General features: G+C 42.1%; 4 protein-coding genes across 4 annotated transcripts; 3 read left to right on the forward strand and 1 right to left on the reverse strand.

Annotated features, from left to right (window-relative positions):
• Positions 1 to 668: 668 nt before the first annotated feature.
• LOC104937684 (transmembrane protein 119a) lies at positions 669 to 5,265 on the forward strand. The gene is made up of 2 exons (XM_019275138.2): positions 669 to 835; positions 3,170 to 5,265. The coding sequence occupies exon 2, from the start codon at positions 3,181 to 3,183 to the stop codon at positions 3,916 to 3,918; it is 738 nt and encodes a 245-aa protein (XP_019130683.1). The 5' UTR covers positions 669 to 835; positions 3,170 to 3,180; the 3' UTR covers positions 3,919 to 5,265.
• A 1,164-nt stretch (positions 5,266 to 6,429) lies between these two features.
• Positions 6,430 to 8,888, forward strand: tmem119a (transmembrane protein 119a). The gene is made up of 2 exons (XM_010753981.3): positions 6,430 to 6,666; positions 7,150 to 8,888. Exon 2 carries the CDS (start codon positions 7,156 to 7,158, stop codon positions 8,533 to 8,535), a length of 1,380 nt encoding a protein of 459 aa, XP_010752283.3. The 5' UTR covers positions 6,430 to 6,666; positions 7,150 to 7,155; the 3' UTR covers positions 8,536 to 8,888.
• iscua (iron-sulfur cluster assembly enzyme a) lies at positions 8,560 to 11,843 on the reverse strand. Its single transcript, XM_010753974.3, has 6 exons — positions 11,747 to 11,843; positions 11,007 to 11,152; positions 10,763 to 10,876; positions 9,463 to 9,573; positions 9,294 to 9,372; positions 8,560 to 9,199 (listed from the first exon to the last, which is right to left on the reverse strand). The coding sequence occupies exons 2-6, from the start codon at positions 11,100 to 11,102 to the stop codon at positions 9,111 to 9,113; spliced, it is 489 nt and encodes a 162-aa protein (XP_010752276.2). The 5' UTR covers positions 11,103 to 11,152; positions 11,747 to 11,843; the 3' UTR covers positions 8,560 to 9,110.
• On the forward strand, positions 11,837 to 19,698 carry sart3 (spliceosome associated factor 3, U4/U6 recycling protein). Its single transcript, XM_019275342.2, has 19 exons — positions 11,837 to 12,093; positions 13,074 to 13,200; positions 13,300 to 13,404; positions 13,494 to 13,678; positions 13,961 to 14,066; positions 14,516 to 14,640; positions 14,760 to 14,915; positions 15,298 to 15,436; positions 15,530 to 15,637; positions 15,728 to 15,805; positions 15,893 to 15,951; positions 16,324 to 16,433; positions 16,523 to 16,635; positions 16,732 to 16,808; positions 16,895 to 17,066; positions 17,158 to 17,588; positions 17,912 to 18,064; positions 18,201 to 18,388; positions 18,485 to 19,698. The coding sequence occupies exons 1-19, from the start codon at positions 11,863 to 11,865 to the stop codon at positions 18,678 to 18,680; spliced, it is 2,859 nt and encodes a 952-aa protein (XP_019130887.1). The 5' UTR covers positions 11,837 to 11,862; the 3' UTR covers positions 18,681 to 19,698.
• Positions 19,699 to 20,374: the final 676 nt, after the last annotated feature.

The following is a 20,374-nucleotide window of genomic DNA, read 5'->3' on the forward strand; positions in this document are numbered from 1 at the left end:
ATAAATTGCTGCCTTGTTAACAGCAGCTATAATAATCAACATCTTCCAGCTGTCATAATAAGTGAATGAAATAAGAAAGAAGGCATGAGCAGCCTTAAATAGATGTCCTGCATATTTAGAGACACATCCAGCGATAAGTGGCCCTGAAAGACCATGAAGTTTATATGTTCACTCTGTACATGTGTTTTCGGGATGAAAGGGGTGCTTTCTCTCTGCTCTCTGCGCTGGTCTTGTATGCCCTGTGGAGACAGGCTGTAATCAACTGGGACTTAATTAGAGAGGACTCAGTGGGAGGCAGAGGAGTCTCGGGACTCGCCCCGCCATGTACAGAAATACCCATATCCCTAAAACATGGGACTGATGTACCAACTACAACGTCTCTTCAGTGAGTTTTAAAGCAGAAAAACTCTTTTGGAATTAATGAATCAAAGCAAGTTCTTTAAATTACACTTAAGGAAGACAGCTTAGCATTCCTACATGGATGAGAAAATACCACTGTGTACAGAATCACTTCTACATGGCCATAATATTTCATAAAACAAAGTTTCATTTCCAAACAGACGCCCCATGAGTGCAGGAAGATGAAGACTGGGAGGTTGAGAAAGAAAGAGGGAGGAGAAGCTGAAAATAGAGGGATGGATCATCATTTTGCAGTAAGCTGACTTTTTAGAGCTCAGTGAAAAAAAAAGCCACTCGGTGCTGAGCAGGGAGGGCGAATGCTTGGAAACCTTTCACTCTTACTTTCCTCTCGTCACTCTGTCTCCTCTTTATTTTCCTCTGCGTCTTCTCCACCACGTCGTGCTGTTTAGAAGATAAAGCCAGGATAACACGCTCTGTAAGTATATATTTATATTTAAAGTGGGTGTTAATCAAGAGAGAAACATTTATTTCAGGTCTGGGTATCCAAAACTGAAAATATGTTGAGTAAAGGTTCACGTTTTATGATCTATTTCACTCATATTGTTATTTCTATTACTGTTATTTAAAGTGGTTGATTGTAACTAAGTACATTTACTTAAGTTTTATGCTATTTTATACTTCTACTCCACGACATTTCAGAAACAGTTTTTAATATTATACTCCACTTTAATATACATTTATTTAACAGCTAGTTACTTTACTGATTTTACACATGTGATCAGTTTATAATAAAATGTTGTATATTATTACAGATTCTGCACGAGTATACATGCCTATATGTGCATTTAAAATTAGCTTCAACTAATAATAATAAATGATATGATATATAACAATTTAATTGAGTAAAACAAACCTTTTATTTTTGATACTTTAGGTAGAAAGTGCTAATAATACTTTTGTAGTTTTACTTCTTAACATTTATATGCAGGGATGTTTTTACATTGTTTTATTGTAACTTTAACTTAAAATATTCAAATTATTCAAACAATGTCCACATTTTTATTTATGTAAGACTATGATTTGAGATGGCCGAACCTCTGCCAGTGACTCCACCTTTGCAAATTTGAGTTGTCAGGCCAAGCATTGTTAAAACTTTATTGCCTTTATTTAAAGATAAATCCAACTTTTCTAAAATGATCCTGTATGTCAGGCTGAATTTTGGGTAAATGTGTAATAAATGATGGTTATGACATCTACAGGAGGGTGTTAAAACATAAAAACGTGGTAAGCTTTACTATCACACAGTGTGGTGAAAGAAACCAAAGGGCAAATTCAGAAAAAGATCATGAAATGCATTAATGTGGAGTCTGATGGCCTTCAGTTGAAGGTAATGTGGGCTCTCCAGTGAAATACAGGAAGTGTAATTTTGGTTGTAATTATGAGGGCAGTGCTGTCCTATAGCTGCACATCCAGGAATGAAGACCCAGCCTACCATCTGGTCCAGCACAGTACATACTGTGTGTTTGACCACACAGGGAGGAGAGAGAGGGGTTCACACTGTGTACTGTATATCAGAGCAGGTTCACCATAGCTTGATGCTGATTAGAAGCTTGTCTTTACAGCTTCACACTGTATAATTACACACTGTGTTAAGACTTAAACAGGTTTTAAATGGTAACAGACTAAGCCCCATAAAGCTTGACCTTTCCCACCTGGGGAGAGAATAATGGAATAAAAGTAATATTGGGTGAGGAAGTTTATCCAGTCGGTTGTACTGTCTGTAAATGCATGTTTCCCTGGAAGCAGAAATATCTTCATCAGGTCTGTGCTGCTGTGGCCCTCTGCACAGCAGCTGCTGCCCAGTGTAAATATAGAGGCCGCAGCCGCAGGTCTCCCACGCCTCTGTGCTCTCTGGAATATAGCTTCCTCCTGGCTTTGGTGTGGTGGATGGGTGGCCTCCCTCTACTTTACAAATTATAAGGCCCTCAGTGCCAAACTCGCTGTCTCCACCCCAAATAAGTAATGGCTACTCTGCTGCCTGCTAAAATAGATCTGGTGCAAGATGGGAGATGGCAGAAAACCTAGAAAAACCTGAGTCAAGATGGGTACTGGAGTTATGTTTCACATGGAAACAGCACTTTAGAACATTGTTTGAAATCCTCAGTATGTGTCTGCTGCAGGAAAGAATGCTCAATACTAGTTTCCCAACCTGAGGGATGGGACCAGGTCGCAGGAAAAATCGAAGGGGACAAGATGATTTGAAAAAGCACTCATTAGTTTGTTGCCTAGAGTTTGATCAGAAGATCAATACCGCACTCATATCTGTACGATAAATGTTTTTACCCATGCAGAGCCAAGAGGCGAGTGGTGAGTAGCTTAGCTTAGCACAAAGACTGGAAACAGGGGGAAACAGCTAGCCTGACTCTGTCAAACAGCACCAGACTCCAGGAAGTCACTGCACCAGGACGGCGGTTACCAAGAAACAACACGTAACGCCTCATAAAGTGTTGTAGTTTGTGTGCAGAGTAAATAAACTGGATGTAACGTGTTATTTGTTGAGCTTTAGAGGTGTTTGTAGATGGATTTTGTTACCTTTGGCAACTACCTCCTGGTTCTATTTTCATGGTTGACGCAGACATGAGATCGGTATCAAACCTTTTGTCTAACTCTCGAAAATAAAGTGAATGTTTCCCAAACTCTGTCTTCAACAGGTCTTAAGCTGTGTTAGTGGATCCCTTCAAGATTACATTTAGAAGTATTTTCTCTTTCCTGAATCATTTATTGAAGATTGCCATTGTTGTTGTTGCAGGACCAGAGAAGATGAAGTCCCGCTTGGTTGCGTTCGTCACCTGTGTGACCCTCTTCTCACTGTGTCACGCCACCCCTCTGTTCTACAACATGTCCATGGACGGTAGCGGTGATGAAGCAGAGCTGGAACTCCTTTTCCCAATCTCTTTCTCCACTCGAGCGCCTGTTCAAGTCACTGCTGCTACTGGGCCTCCCAGCCTTACCAACACCATCACCACCACCATGATCCGCCTGAAGGACTTTGTCCTGACCCGAGTAGTGGATTTCCTGCAGGAGAATTTGCTCATCATCATCGTCGTGACCTCTCTTCTCATCGTCATGGTCTTCATCATCTGCTGCGCCTCGGCCATGAGTCATAAACGCAAACTGGAGGCCTATAAACCGCCTCCCAATGCACCCAGGAAGTACGCGGCTGATAAAACAGGTGGACGCAAGAATTCAAGCGAGCTCCAGGAGAGGCCTTATGCTGTCGACCATGTGAAGAGGGTCCAGACTCAGAGCATGGCCTCCCCCAAGAACCTGCGCATGCCCTCCAAGGCTCTGGTGGGAGAGAGGGGTAGAGATGTCAGATCATCGCCTCGACAGGAGGTCAGGAAGGTCAGGGATGCAGAGGAGGTGGGAAAGCGGAGAGAGGAGCCCAAGCACAAAGAGCAGCCAAAGCACAGGGAGGAGGTGCAGCAGAGCTCCGGCCCCAGCACCAGCTCCAGTCCACCAGTCTGCACCTGCCATATGAAAAAGGGTCACCACTAGGGCATGTTCAAGGCTGATGTTGGCATAAGAGGTGAAATGTTGCAACCATGACAGATCAGGCGGGTTGGTTATACCTTGTATTTGTGAAGTTTGTGCCATCATGTAAACGAGAAAATCTTATCTCAACTAAAAAATGACAAACAGGATTGAAGATATGTGACTGGAAATCTAATTATTTAACTGTGTTGCTGCATAAATCATGTCCATAAATGTTGCATCTCAAAGTTTTTGATTCATACAATGATTAAAAAGCCAAAACTTGATACCAGAAGATTTCAGTTTTAAGAATACATAGCTGATTTCTTTAAATGCTGCAGCCTTTCGGGCTCTAACCACAGTCTAACATCACATCACTGTGCTGTTAAAGTATCTTCACTTGAAACGGTGAAATAAAAGTTTTCCTTTTTGAATATGATTTTTTTTAGAGCAGAAAGACAAGAAAAATAATGTCTCTAATTTTTGATGCTTTCCAAATAAAAAAATTGTAATTATTCACGTGTTTTTGATACAGAGATGTATCATCTGTATCTCTTTTTGCCTGCCAAGACAGAGGAACCTCCTCGGTACGTCCTGCTGTACACCACGGCATCTTTATGAGTTTTTCTCAGAGCTTTGGCTGAACCAGTCTGTCATTTAGAGCAAAATCTTTGCTGCTGTAAATAAAGCAAAGTGAGGTGCCAGTAAACTTGATTTGATGAAGTAACGAAACCTTTTCTTTATATTTACATTCATATTTACTTTTTTGTTGTTGTTTCATATCATATTGTATTTTACTTTAAGGAAGCCTTAATTCACAAAGTTTTACACCAAAATCGACTGTGTTATCTCTGGGAAGTTGAAGTAAAAACATACATATCTACTATCTATCTGTCTACATATTTATTTGGTTAATAATACGGATTGGCATTAAACTGTCAAAGCAGGATTTGATTGGTATAAAAACTTTGTGAATCAGGGTTTGAGTTTTCTTTAAATAGGTAATACTTATATATATATATAAGATAAATTATGTTTTTTGTTTTTAATATAATAAGTTGTAATGAGTCCAAAAACATGAGTACAGGGACAGTTAGTTGGCTTGTTTTGCTGATGTGAGAGGCTAAAGGAGACAAAAGACAAAAACCTCCAACTCACTGTCCCGCTCCTCAAGTTTGAGACTCTGGGCATCTAAACCAAATGTGTGATGTTCAGTTTGTGCGATTTATGGGCCAGACGTTTGTCGTGTTTAAATCCTTTTCTCCGTTGAACCTCAGATTGTTGTCCTCAGATGTTTCCAGACAGATGCTTCCTCTGTAAGTGACAGTTTTATTGTTTACAAAATGACAATGTTGTTTTGCTTATGTTGAATAAAATTGTTGATAACGATGTTTCTGTCATTACTGTAAAAAAAGAAAAAAAGAAGAAGCAAATAAAATAACAGTGGAGATTTTCACGATGAAAGACACACACTGCAGCTCTGAAGAAACCTAAGATTAGAAAAGGCGTGCACATTATGTTCAACTCTGTAATTTTGAGCTGCGTCCACTCAAGAATCATGGGTAACTATTTTTAAGGTAATTGCCCAAATGTAAGACGTGTGATATCTGCTGTTTGGAGACATAAACTTCTGTCTTGACATTTCTAATCCTGTGCACAGACACAGACACAGTAACAACATTTTTTTTTAGGATTGGCCTTTGTCAGAAAGCTGGCACCATCACACCCAAACACAGGACTGCAGAAGGTACTAGAGCCTGGAGATGACGAGAGCCCCCTTTTGTCCTTCCCTGGCTACTGTACAAGATTGTTTAAATATTTCAACAGCAGTAAACCAGATACATACCGAGCCCTCTGCTCCAAAACAAGCTCATGTATTGTCTTTGCAAATCTTGGAGACACTGATTTGTTCCAGTGAAACTCAAAGAAAAAAATAACTTTTGTGTTTAAGATTTTTGCAATGAAACACTGCCCTCATGTGAACAGAACAAGTATCGGTTTATCAGTTATGTATTTTCTTTTCACATTATATCCACCACTCACATCTTGATATGTGTAAATTCAGACCACATCTGAAATATATTCATCATAAAGGTATTACAATGTGATTAAGTATTGCTAAAGCAGCCGAAGCAGATTTCTTGATGAAAAAGCTCTGATCTGGATCATAAGTCAACTTCCCGGAGATAAAACATCAAAGATGACAGCACAGAAGCTTAAAAGCAAGAGTTAACCTGTGGCAGCTGAAACATGAGCCCTGACAGAGCCTCGCAACCAGGGTCAGATTCCCTGCTCTTTTGTCAATGAGGTGCTAAATAATTCGAGAAAAGGCTACCCCTTCACTTTCACTCTTACGGGAAAGTGACAGGAAGACACAGGACGTCCAGACTCTCCGTCCAGAGGCCTGTTTGTTTGATTTACTGCCTGTTTGAGGAACCTTTGGTGACCTCAGATAAGGAAATATCTGGGACATTCTGTGTTGTTCCTCTCTTACTTCTATCGATTTTTTATCCACAGTATCTCTCGCTGAACCTCTTGTTCTGTGTATTTTGACCCTTTACACTGTCTGCCACTGACAAACAATAGGACCTCTCAATCAATTTGAATAGTGAAGAGGATCCAGAATAGGTAACACAGCACCTTAAGGCTGTCGTTAAACTTTGATGAGCCTGGAATTCTCAACAGCAGCAGCGGTGCTTATATCTTTAGATCTTGTAAGGACCATGAGGTGACAAGCTTCGGAGGAGCAGATAATACAGGAATAGAAAAATGGTAAGTGCATCTGTTTCTTTACTCTAATAAGTCACCCTTTATAAGTTAGAAATAATGGCTTCATAAATGTTAAATACATAATTTCCTTTTTAGCAGCTGAGTTGTAAATTCATTCATCAATGCTTGCAGGTTTCTCAGGTTTTCTAAGAAGCTAAGAGCAAAAAGTAGTGATTCAACTATAAATATAAATGTTACTAAGTCATTAATAGATGTTTTTTATAATAATACATCATGTCTGTAGTTGTAAGTGCTCTCTTTTTGAAGGTTAAAGGTCAAACAACCTGTCAGAGAATGATGCATTCAAGGGTCATGCTGGAGGAAGGCAAACACCAGCCTCTCAGTTCACATTTGATCCATAAAGTTTTGTTTATTACCCATTAATAAAGCCATTATTACAACTTATAACCTTTAAATTTTTTTATTATCTTTATGATTTGTTCCGTATGTGTCTGATGTGGTTGTTTCTCCTGTTATTCCTCACAGTGAGTCATGCTTTGGGGCAGATGTAGTGTCCTTGTGGTTCTCTGCGTCTGTCCTCTAGCCTCCCTCATAATGCCTCCCTGTCCTGCTGGCTGTTGCTGTGCCCGTCCAGGATTTTTGGTTCTGTGCGAGTCCCTGGGTCTCCGATCACTTCCTCGCTCCGTCCCTCTCAGTACCTCATCTCTGTCTGTGGCCAGAAACCAGCTCTGTAACGTGGACCACCTGCTCCGGCCGTTTTCTGGCCTGCAGGAGCTGAGCCTAAGTCACAATCTGCTGGACCGCTTCCCACGTGGACTGCCTCCAAGCCTGGAGTCCCTGCTGCTGCAAGAAAACCGCATCACTTATATCACCTCCGGCGCCCTGCGGCATCTGGGGAACCTCACACGTCTAGATCTGGAGGACAACCGCATCCGTGCCATCCAACCTGGGGCACTTCAGGGTCTTAACAAGCTGCAGGTGCTGACACTAAGGGGGAACAAGCTTACAAGCCTCCCCCTGAATCTTCCTCCATCGCTGACTCATTTAGACCTCTCAGCAAACTGCATCTCTGTCCTGGACCTGCCCTCGCTGTCCGCCCTGGTCAACCTGCAGGTCCTGAAGATCAACAGCAACTGCCTGCGCTCAGTCCCGGAGAGAGCCTTCGATGGCCTGCCACGTCTCAGATCCGTGGACCTCAACAACAACCTGTGGGTGTGCGAGTGTGACATTTTGTATCTTTACCGCTGGCTGCTGAGTGGCAGACTGAAGATGGCTACAGACCTGGTCTGCACCGAACCCGTCCATCTTGCTCACCGCTTACTTCTGAACCTCTCTGTCATGACTATCTGTCCTCATGTCCTGAAGCCAAATGAGAGGACATACCAGCTGGACCTCAACCCTAAACTGGAGAGAAATCTGGAGATGCTGACGGTAAAGCCCATGGGACTAAACTCACTTGAAAACAAGAGATATTTTGGATCAAAGCAAGAAACCACTGCTTCCAAGGATGCTCCAAAGAGTCGTATATTACTTGAACCCTACTCTTTAGAGACCCTCACCTATGAGGAGTGTTTGTCCTTGAATGTAACAAGAACAGTCAGCCCATCTTACATAAAAACCACTACCTCTCTCCCTGATGAAGAGAAATGCAACATCACAGGTCAGTACCCTCAGATTAACGCAACCTCTGCTGAAGGTACTCGATCTTTGCTTTCCACAAACAGAGACGCACCCTGGCCCACTCCCAACCCACGACCACACACACAGCAAGACTCCGCAGTGGTCATCTCCCTGCTTGCTGTGTTGTGTACATTAGTAGCTCTGCTAATGCTGGCGGTGCTGCTAGTGCTGAAAAAGGTGCTTCTGCACCAACAGAGGGTGGCACCGCTCGATGTAGGATCTGGTGGATAAAAACACGCACAGACACGCTAAACATGTTTTTACTCATTTAATTCACAATAAGCACAGTCCCATACAATATTCTGTATTATATTTTTTTGTATGTGTACTCGAGCTGTTGACCTAACTGTATTTTCATACTGAATCCTCTGAAGAGGGAGTCATGATTTTATACAATCAAGCCAAATAAAGCCAAAATATATACAAAACAAAAACACACCTCGACCTGTGGTTTCTGATTTATCATGTTGGCGACCTGTGTTGAAAAGCTTATTTGTTTACATGTAAGGATCCGAGTTGTCCTCAAATATTCCCCGCGATCTTCCGGCTCCAAAATCAGCATCAATTAAAAAAAAAAAAAAAAACTAATGAGAAACACCATTAACACCTGGCACTTGAACATTGTAGGAATCTTGGCTTGAATTCAAGAGAGTGACCCCACAACCCCTTTTACATGGAGGTTTTTCAAAAATATATAAAACTCCCTGAAGGGTGAAAGACCCGATGTAGTATGACGGTAACCAATCGTCCAAACAGCACGGCAGTGAAACACCACAGGGCCCATAATGGATGGTTATAACAGCATATTAATTGGTGGCTTGCGCACGTTCCTCCTTCTTGTCCTGTTTTAATCTGTAATCTGACAGTGCTGCTTTTATGGCATCTTCTGCAAGCACTGAAAAAAAAAGGAGTGAGAAATCATGATGATTTTTACTAAGAAATAAACAAAGGTGACAGATTATATGTTAATTTTATTGCTTTGAACTTACTAGAGCAATGAAGCTTGACTGGAGGAAGGCAGAGTTCTTTGGCAATGTCAGTGTTCTTGATCTTCAGAGCTTCATCAACCTGCAGGATGACAGCAGAGTTATCAGACCCTCAATAGCAAAAAAAAAAAACAGCATCTTCCTTTTCATCTGTGTTGAGATGCCAACTCACCGACTTCCCCTTCACCCACTCTGTTGCTAGAGAACTGGAGGCGATGGCTGATCCACAGCCAAACGTCTTAAATCTTGCATCAATGATCTTGCCATTTTCGTCCACCTGGATCTGAAAACATTACGTCGTTAAACACCTCTTTGTACAACAGGAAGGTGACAGTCATGACAGCAGTATGAAGGTATGGTCGAATAGTCTTAGGACGACGACGGATGTTATTGACCTGATTTGTGGTAAAACTCAGTACCTGTCCACTCAAATATAAACATATATTAGCAAGTTATGGCAAAAGATGGATGATTAATAATCAATGCTAACTTCCATGATGATCTGCAGGACACTGGACATCCATCACAGCTAGACAAAGTTTGACCGTCACACTAAATGATATAATATTCATGTTTTATAGATTAATTTCAATGTTATCTCCTGGTCCGGTGTATCCTATGCTAAAGGAGATAAGAAAGGAAGTACTGAATAATACATTTTTTTTATTTCATAGGCGCCTTTCTGTCACCCAAGGACACCTTACAATAAATAAAAGTAGACAGCAAATACCAGAAACAAAAAGAACCATAAAAGTATATCAAGTTACAAGAATACAACATTAAAAACAGGTTAAAATAGGACAATGAAATTGAATCAGTCAGATAGAAAAGGCGATTTTAAACAGTGCGGACTTGAATTGTGAGAGTGAGTTGATGTTCCTCATGACGGGGGAGTGAAGCTCCTTTCCTTTAACATTTAGAGAGCTCGAACAGCTCTTATCACAGTGGCTACGTAAATACTTCCAAGTCTTTTCACTCAATTAGGAATCTTGCATCCATCTATTCATTCATTATATGTAATGAATCATCAGAGCCACGGTGGGGCTGGAGCCTATCCCAGCTGACTTATGACAAGAGGTGGGGTACGCCCTGGACAACACAGGGCACATACAGACACACAACCATCCACATTTACACATACGGGCAATTTAGAGTCACCAATTCAGTACTCGAGTACCCGAAGACCTCCACACCAGCCGAGGTTTGAACCAGTAACCTTCTTGCAGTTCAGTTAGGAACCTTCCTAAGCAAAATAAGACTATTTGACCGGACCCACAATAGTAGAGTACACACAGGTGTTACCAATGATACTAATTAAGGTCCAGTTCCATTCAGTGCAGTGCACCACCCTGACTCTGTTTGACCTAAATGGAACTGAACCTTAATTAGTATCACCTGTGTTTACCCTAATATTTCATGTGAAAATGGCTGCTGTGGAAAAAGGGTGAATGTTTTTTTTGACCTCTAATTACCTGAAGTTTCATAACATCACCACAGGCTGGGGCACCAACCAGTCCGGTCCCCACATTCTTTGAGTTTTTGTCCAGAGAGCCCACGTTTCTTGGGTTTTCATAGTGGTCCACCACCTTGAGAAACATAAATGAGATGTTACAGCTCTGTTTATGCCTTAAGCAGACAGCTACACCTATTGTGAGACAACACACTTTTAAGTAAGTGATTACTGATCATTATTTAGTTATTAAAAAACACGTTTACCTTTTCGTGATATGAACAAACAGCAGTCAGCTGAGGGCTGAATAACCTTCTTCCAAATAACAACACCGAGGACGCTGACTTTCGTACAGTGGCCATGTTGAAAGACCGATGATCGTCGAGTGAGCCCGAGTGAAGACGACCGCTCTCTGTTGACAATAATGATGTGTCGTTCGTGAACGAGCCGCTTCAAAGAGCCGGCTCTTTTAAGTGAGCCGTTCAGTGACAGAAAAAAGCAGCAACATTTTTAAAAAAATTGAAAACACAAAGGCAGAATCAGATCAGGATCCACAAACAACCTTCACAGACACATGAGAACTGTGCATCCAACAGTCAATATCTGTCCTTAAAAAGTTTTTAGAAAGAAAGTTTTTATAGGTGTTTCTATCTGCTTTGTGTGGCTACAGCTGATTATTGATATTAGAAAATGTCATTTTTACTTTTGAATACTTTGAAAAACTATCAAGTGCTATGACGAAATTGGCTCACATAAGGACTGCCCCAGGAAAGGAAGACCAAGAGTCTGCTGCTGAGGATAAATTCATCCGAGTCACCAGCCATCCCATCCGGTCCAACCGTATCCCCCGCGATAAACGAGGGACCACTGTCTAATCTAAAATAGAAACGCTAAATTTGGCTGAATTATGAATGAGTCAAATGATCCGACTCCCTAAAAAGAACCGAACTTCCCATTACTAGTTTGCGGACCAAGCGACGAAGGAAGCCGCTGAAGGAGCGCCTACCAGCGGCTGACAGCAGCCGGTACACGTCGGTGGGATCCAGCTTTGACGAGGCTCCACCTCTCACGGTGCTCCTCGGCTTGTTGGCCGCTTGTTACCAGGCAGACAGCATTTCCAACATGGCAGCGTCGAGCAACGCAGAGCAAACGCAGTTGCAAGACATGGAGGAGGAGGAAGATGCGGGAATGGAGGAGAGGGAGATGGAGTCGGACGGAGAAGAAGAAGGAGGAGGAGGAGAAGGAGAGGAGGGAGAAGAGGGCATGGGGGAAGAAAATTCAGACGACGAAGAGGATGAATCGTCGGAGGACGAGAAAGAAAACGAAGCCGAGATCCAACGGCTGGAGGAGCAGGTAATTAGCCAACGGTCAACTGACGTTAGCCGACGAGCTAATGAGAATGAATGGAGGTGTAAACACAGCCACAGCAAGTCAGCAGCTTCTAGAAGTGTGAACACCTGCAGCCTGCTCTGCTTTAATACAAAAAAACAAGACAACATAACGCCACTAACGCGAGCTGCTGTCATCAAAAACAATTAAACAAACGCGTTTTGATATCGACGTCACTCACGTAGCTATCGTGATTAGCTGTCGTGCTAATCTGTGATGCTAATGGCTTTCCTCGTGTCACCCGCGCCTTTTTTTCCCCCTTCACACTGATGTTTGGACAAACCTGAACAATATCACAGCTCCCGGTGCAGTTAGACACGAAGTGCACGACTCAAAAAGAAGTTAATGCTGTCCTAACTTTATTTATTGGCACGTTTAAAGTGATAAATCTTGTCTCATAACATAGTTACCGCTTTAATGCACACCAGTTCAAACCTTAGTTAAAACTGATTTGTACTATATATTATATAGTGTGTGTATGCATGTGTGTAATGTATTAAATTATTTGTTGAAGTTAAACATATTAACCTTCATGAAGGTTGAATTTATTGGACTGCATTAGACCTAATAAATTAACAATTGAGTACTATTTTGTATATTTTGTTAGTTACGTTACAGTTGGTGCAAATGTCATGATTTATTACTGCCACTAAATCTCAGGAGACGCAATAAGTGAATTAGGATATATACTTAGACTTACTTTTTTATATATATATATATTTGAAACACCGCTCTATATAATGCATTCCAGTTTACCACTACTTCAACAGTAAACATAATAGTTAAATGAATACCTCTCAGACAGTGTCAACAAAAACTGAAACATTAGAAGCTTTTGTAAATGTTGAATTCATGGCAGCGTTGTTGTATTGGATCACATTCGATTTGTACGAGTGTACCTAGTGAAGTGTTGTGTTGTTCAACGTCTCACCCTCCTTTTTCAGCTGTCAATCAATGCTTTCGACTACAACTGCCACGTGGATCTCATCAAACTACTCAAGCAGGAGGGAGAGCTTTTCCGCCTGCGAAAGGCAAGGCAGAAGATGAGCGAACTTTTCCCGCTCACTGAAGGTTGGTGTATGTCTAATAACAGTTTTGGGGCTGAGGGGGAATCATTTGACAGCAACTCTGCATTATTTGAAACCACATTTTTGTTGTTGAATCCTGCAGAGATCTGGCTAGACTGGCTCAAAGATGAGATCCGTCTGACTGAGGAGGAGCCGAACCGGGAGAAAGTATATGAACTTTTTGAGAGAGCTGTAAAAGACTATCTCTGTGAGTACACCGTACCATCGTCACCTGCTTTGGTTTGACATTCAGTCATTACATGATCCTAACATTTAATAATGTGTCTTTATACCCAGGTCCAGATATTTGGCTTGAATATGCTCAGTATTCAATTGGTGGGATGGGGTCACCAGGTGGAATAGACAAGGTGAGAGCCATCTTTGAGAGAGCTGTGACAGCTGTGGGGCTTCACATGACGAAGGGACAGACGGTGTGGGAGGCGTACAGAGAGTTTGAGAACGCCATTCTGTCCACAGTGCAGGTTTGTGCCTCCATCATCGATGCTTAGACGTATGCTCTGTCTTAGTTTCTGTTTGATTACATGTATCTACAAGAGAGAGGTTTATTCTGAATCATGCAATATCATCAGCATCAGACTGTGCAAGATAGACAGCTGTTGGATTAAAACCTTTTACTGGAGTGCAGGAATAATACTTTATCAAAGCATGCTTTCGAGCGATAATCCACTCACCTAAATTCATTTGATGTAATCTAAATGGACCTTTTCTACATTTTTAAACCATTTTCTGCTTTTTCCTCTCAGCCTCCTCCTGGCAGGATTCCCAGCCGTGAGGAGCAGGAGCTGCTGAACACTCAGCTTGGGCGCATCCATACACTGTTTCGTCGCCAGCTGGCCATCCCCTTAATGGGTGAGAATGACGTCTCTTCTGTCCAGACGGAGTGTAAAACGGGCAGGATTCCTGTTGTGAAGGCCTTATGTCACGGCCCACCTGGGGGAAAAAACTGTGAAATACACCACTTAAAAAGATACCGCTGCCTTTGGAGATTAGTCGAGTGTGGCATGACTGTGATGTGACTTTTAAAATGCAATACAGATTTAGAAAGAGAACACTCCTCAGTTTGTTGCAGCAGGGGACGAGAGATATTACTTCATTTCATTATATTAATTCTGGCCCAGTTGAATGGAGAGCAGAGGCAGTTTTATAATGCTTGAAACCTTTTCTTATCTGAACTTTTCACTCGGCGCAAAGATGATGCAGTATACATTACACACTAACTATAAATGTACACCTCTCAGTGTTACTGTTTTACATGAATGTGTGCTCATTGTTAATGTTGGTGCTGTGTTGCCTTGTAGACATGGAAGCCACGTATGCAGAGTATGAGGAGTGGTCTGACAGCGGGGTGTCTGAGAACGTTATAAGTCAGTACAAAAAGGCTTCGCAGCAGATGGAGAAGTGCAGACCTTTCGAGGAGTCACTGGTACCCGACTTGCATTGGTTATCTAACATCTTTTTGACTGTTTTCTTCCTTTTATTACTTCAAATAATAAGCAGAGTTTTTTCCGTGCATAACATTTGTATGCTGTTTTCTCACTTCAGCTGGCAGCAGAACCTCCTAAGCTGGCAGAGTATCAGACCTACATCGACTTTGAACTAAAAGAGGGCGACCCAGCACGGGTCCAGATAACCTATGAGCGGACTCTGGCAGAGAACTGCCTGGTACCAGACATGTGGGCAAAATACACCACATATCTTGTGAGTATTGGTCTGTGTTTGGCGCGGTTCTGTTTTTAAAGGGTTCCCAGTCAGACTGTTATGTTTGCTGTGTGGAGTTTGGACTAATTTCACATGCCATTACCTCCCAGTCTGACTGCTCTTATTCAGCTCCTCAAACTTGCCAGCTCCATCGTCTGCCAGCAAAGGGCTAAACAACTATCACAGTGTTGGACTGAGCTTATCTTGATTAATTACAGCCAATGATTTCTCCAACAGCTCCTCTTGAAACGGAGGCTTTTAATCGTTTTAACTTTTTAAACACTTGGACTTTCTAACATCAGCAATCAGCGAAAATCTAAGATCTAAGATTTCAGCTCGTTTAAGAGTATTTTAACCAGTTTGTTTTGTGTTTTCTCTACAGGATCGTCAGCTGAAGGTCAAAGACTTGGTTCTTTCGACTCATGAACGTGCCGTCAGGAACTGCCCCTGGACGATGGGTCTGTGGAAGAGCTACGTGCTAGCTCTGGAGCGGCATGGAGCTGACCATCACACCGTCTCCGGTAACAACTAGAGTGCAGCATGAAGCTGTTGAGATGACTCAGTGGCTGTTTTTATCATGGTGTCATCATGTTGGCTCTTTGTCTTTCTCACAGATGTTTTTGAAAAGGCGCTGAATGCAGGTTTCATTCAAGCGACGGACTATGTGGAGATCTGGCAGGCGTACCTCGACTACCTGAGGAGGCGTGTGGATTTCAGCAAAGGTGAGAGCAGTTGTTTGTGAAACCGAATTTATCTTTGTGTTTGGAAATTATTGATTTCATCACCCCCGTGGTGTGTTTTCTTTTCTGCAGAATCGAGTAAAGAATTGGAGGAGCTACGAGGAGCTTTCTCACGATCTCTGGACTACATGAAGCAAGATGTAGAAGAAAGTAGGTGGATTTACGACCGGCTGAGATTTATTTTTGTGTTATTCTCTGTTGGGTTTTCATATAATTCACTGCCTTGTGTCATTGCAGGGTTTGGTGAAAGTGGAGATCCTTCTTGTATCATAATGCAGATCTGGGCAAGGATAGAGGTATGTTACTATGACGACCATTTTCAAGAGTTGAATTTCTGTCACATTGAATTGTGATTTTTAAACTGCTGACCAAATGAGCGTGCCCATTTTAAAGTTAGAAATAGCTCATGTGAACAGGCACTCTATGATGAATGAAATGACCTGGAATCACTAATATAGGCTCATCGAGATACACGGTGAACATTAAAGGGACAGTCGCTAAACTTTCCTTTACAGAAAATGTGTTTGTTTTATGTTTCTACAATAAAAGACAATCATTTATGTGATAATCTTTGTGTTTAAGGAGAACTCACTGTCACACGTGTAACATGGGAACAGTCTGCACAATCCTTGGATATGTTTCACATATTTTTTTTCGTCCCTTCAAAGGCCCACCACTGCAAGAACATGCAAAAAGCCCGAGAACTCTGGGACAGCATCATGACAAAAGGGAATGCCAAATATGCCAACATGTGGCTGGAGTACTATAACCTTGAAAGGTCTGTCAATCCATGTCTGATGCCTTTGTGACTAAACATTCAGCCAGAATTTGTGTATGGCGTGCTTGATGTTTTTACTTTATCCGCAGGTCTTACGGAGATCCACTTCACTGTCGGAAAGCTCTGCACAGAGCAGTTCAGTGCACCTCAGACTACCCTGAGCACGTGTCTGAAGTCCTGCTCACGTTTGAGAGAGTGGAAGGTGAGTCCACCATGAAACTCAAAGTTAACCTAAAAAAATAAAGACAATTTCCACGAGTTACACTGTCAATTATGTATATTGTGTCCTCACTCACAGGTTCTCTGGAGGACTGGGACGTGGCAGTGCAGAAGACGGAGACCCGGCTGAACAGGATTAATGAGCAACGTGCAAAGGTAAGAGCACATATCAGTATAATACTGTGCAGGTGTATCATTTAGCTGCTTTTGGCTAACGTTACTGTGTTCCGGCCATCTGCTAGGCGGCTGAGAAAGAAGCCAACCTGGCTCGCCAAGAGGAGGAGAGAGCTGATCAGCGACGAAAAGGCAAGTCGGAGAAGAAGGCACAGAAGAAGTTCCAGAAGGGAACTCGAACTGGGGAGAAGAGGAAAGCGGAGCAGGATGATTATCACGATGAGTGGAATGATGATGCAGGTAAATAACGACTATGATATTACAAAGCTTTTACACGAAATGACCCTTCAGATATGTGTTTCCTAATGTTCCTAATTTCCCTCCATGACAGATCAAGCTCCTAAAAGGCACAGAGGAAATGGGGACCAAGCCAAAGAGGAATACATGGAAACTGAGACGGGACTCTTTGGGAGGAACGCTCCCCCTGGCTTTAAACCTCCTCCACCTGGCGCTAAAAGGGCCCAGCAGGGAGATGACAAGCCGGAGCTTCGCAACGACAACAGCAGCGTTTTCATCAGCAACCTGGCATACACGCTGGAGGAGCCAGAGGCAAAGCTCAGGACTCTGTTTGAGACCTGTGGTCCCATCAAACAGATTCGACCTGTCTTCAGCAACAAAGGGAACTTCAAAGGCTACGGCTACGTACAGTTTGAATCTACAGTGTCTGTCGCCGAAGCCCTGAAGCTGGACAGGCGAGAGGTGGAGGGCAGGCCCATGTTTGTGTCGCCGTGTGTGGACAAAAACAAAAATCCTGAGTTTAAGGTAAATATGAAATATGAACAGTATCCGCATGTCTCAAAGTCTTTAAAATCACTGAAGCCTTTACACATTATATTAGAGCATATTTTCTGTTACCTTGAATTGGGTGATCTATCTCCCCATATGTCACATATCTGGGTCCAGGGTAGTAATAATTTAATTGCATCATAAAGAATGATCATTATATATCACTGGTAGTAAGTCATATTGTCACTACTGTATGTTAAATTGAATTCTATGTGGTCTTGAACTGAAGTGGTGAACCCTTCAGAAGTCCTGATAATGTTACCAACACAAGTAATCACTTCACATTGATGTCCCTGCAGGTGTTTAAGTACAACGCATCCATGGAGAAACAGAAGATCTTCATCTCTGGACTGCCGTTCTCTTGCACTAAAGAGCAACTGGATGAACTCTGCAAAAGTCACGGCACCCTCAAAGATGTTCGTCTGGTCACGTATCGCTCAGGAAAGCCCAAGGTGAGGCTTGAAAACGAGGACAGTGTCCAGATGTTTGGCTAAAAATAGCCAACCTGTTTGAAATGATGAGAATCACCTTTCAAGGTCAAGTGGTGTAGAGCCTGTTGATGTTTTAACCCTCTGTTTCTCTCTGCAGGGTCTGGCATATGTTGAGTTTGCAGAAGAAGCTCAAGCAGCTCAGGCGGTTCAGAAAATGGACGGCATGGAGGTGGACGGCAACAAAATCTCTGTTGCTATAAGCAACCCGCCTCGCAGGAACATGATGGATAAACCTGGTTCCAACAGGCCCACAACAGACATGATGCCTCGCCAGGTCTTCGGATCGTAAGTTTGGTTGACTCATTTCTCTCCTGCTCTGAACGCCCGCCATCCTCAGATCTGTACCTGTGCATAAACAAATCTGTTTTTTCTTTTTTCCAGGAGAGGACGAGGACGCACCCAGCTCTCATTACTCCCTCGATCTCTGCACCGACAAAGTGGACCTGTAAGCAAAGTGGAGAACGGGAACTCAGCTGAGCCGGTCCCGACAACAGCCAGCGCAGCAGCAGCGAACGCAGCTGGAGAGACGAAACCTTTGTCAAATTCAGACTTTGCCAGGATGCTTCTCAGCAAGTGAGAAGATGAGCGAGAGGATTACGACCGCCTTCACACTGAAAGCCATCTTGTGTCCTTACAAATTAAGTGTTGGTGATTCTTCTTTAATTAGTTACCCGGCCTCCCTTTAATCTTGTTCTCATCATCCGTTCTGAGAGATTGCCTTAATCGCCGAGCTCCTGCCCTCCATCACCAAACCCTTTTCAACCAAGATTTATCCCCAGTGTGACAGTGTTTTCCTTTCTGGATGTTCGAAGGTGGCCGGCAGGCTTTGTTTTTTTTTCTCTTTTATATAAAAAAAAAATGTATCATATTTGTATGTAAATATACTGTATCTAAAATTGTACGCCTCTTGTTGCAAAGTGTCTTCTTTCGTTGTGTAATGTGAAAGGGATCCGAGAGACGTCACATGGGAGAGTATTTTTTTAAATATTCAAAACAGCCAAACTGGTGAATGTTGTATGCAAAAATGCAGATGTGTATTATAGTTGGTGCGGTGCGTGTGTGTATGCGTGTGTGTTCATGAGTCAACTGTGCTGCAGTAATGAAAAGACATTTTTAGGAAACTAGGATTTTTGTTGTATTTATTTTGACCTTTTGAAGACACGGCTAACAACACTAGCAATGATTTTTCTGATTGTTTAATAGTGGTTTATTTTCCATAATACCATCTCTGAGTTACCATCTGCTGTTAATCGTCAGTAATATGATGCTATGGAGTTAAGACCCCGAGAGGGTCCAGCAAATTAGTTTTAGTTCATCAGCTTAATCTTGGCCTGTGGGCTAACGCTTGATATCAGTTATAGTATTTACAGATCTGCTCTAAGTATACAGTCTCATCACTGTTAATGTGACCCCGTCTGTTCAGGGTAGAAACATCAAATGTTGTTTTTAGATATCGGTCTGATTTCTGTGCAGAGGACTGAGAGAATTTAAGATGAAACTGAGGAAATGTGTGTAATTAGCTGCTTTTGTGGCAGTACACACCCCTGAGTAATGTGTCTGTGCTTTAGTTTGGTTTATTAAAAGTGTTTCCAACAGTTTGGATCTTTAACTTCACATGAAAACTCATCCACCAAACAACATAGATTAGCAAAAAAAAAAAAATCCACATCACCTCCAGCGTCTCAGATGTCCGACTTGTTTTCTTTGTATTGCTTTTAACCTACATTCTGTTAAATTGGACATTTGGGCTCAAGGAAACTGATGGGCATTTTTCAGATTTCTCAATCTTTGTAGATCAATTGAGAAAGTAATAGTGAGATAAAGACATAGAGTAGTTTGTAAAGTGTTTAAAGGAGTTAGAATATATCCATAAATGCTAGAAGGTGCATGTGGTCGTGTGTTCACGTGACTCCTTATGACGTTACAAACAGAAACCTAAATAGTTTTAGAAACGTGGTTTGGACCTGGTTTTCTTTGTGTTCAGTTCATTTCACCTCAAGATGAGCCACAATTAGCTGACAACTCTCCGGTGTTCTGGGCTGTTCCTGTCATCTACACGTTGTTTGAGTCTGCAGCTTCTACACGACAGAAGAGAATCTATGCAGTTGTTGCACTTTGTGTTTTTGTCCCACTTGTTCAACCTGTTCGTGTACATAATGTTCAATATACTGTTTCAAAGAGGTCACCGTAGTTTGTAATAAATATAAATCTAAGTTTTGGAAACAGATGGAATACAAGCTATATGTATCGCTCTCACCACAGTGGCCTGAT

This window comes from Larimichthys crocea, chromosome III (assembly GCF_000972845.2).
Source record: "Larimichthys crocea isolate SSNF chromosome III, L_crocea_2.0, whole genome shotgun sequence".
In the NCBI taxonomy this organism is placed as follows: domain Eukaryota; kingdom Metazoa; phylum Chordata; class Actinopteri; family Sciaenidae; genus Larimichthys; species Larimichthys crocea.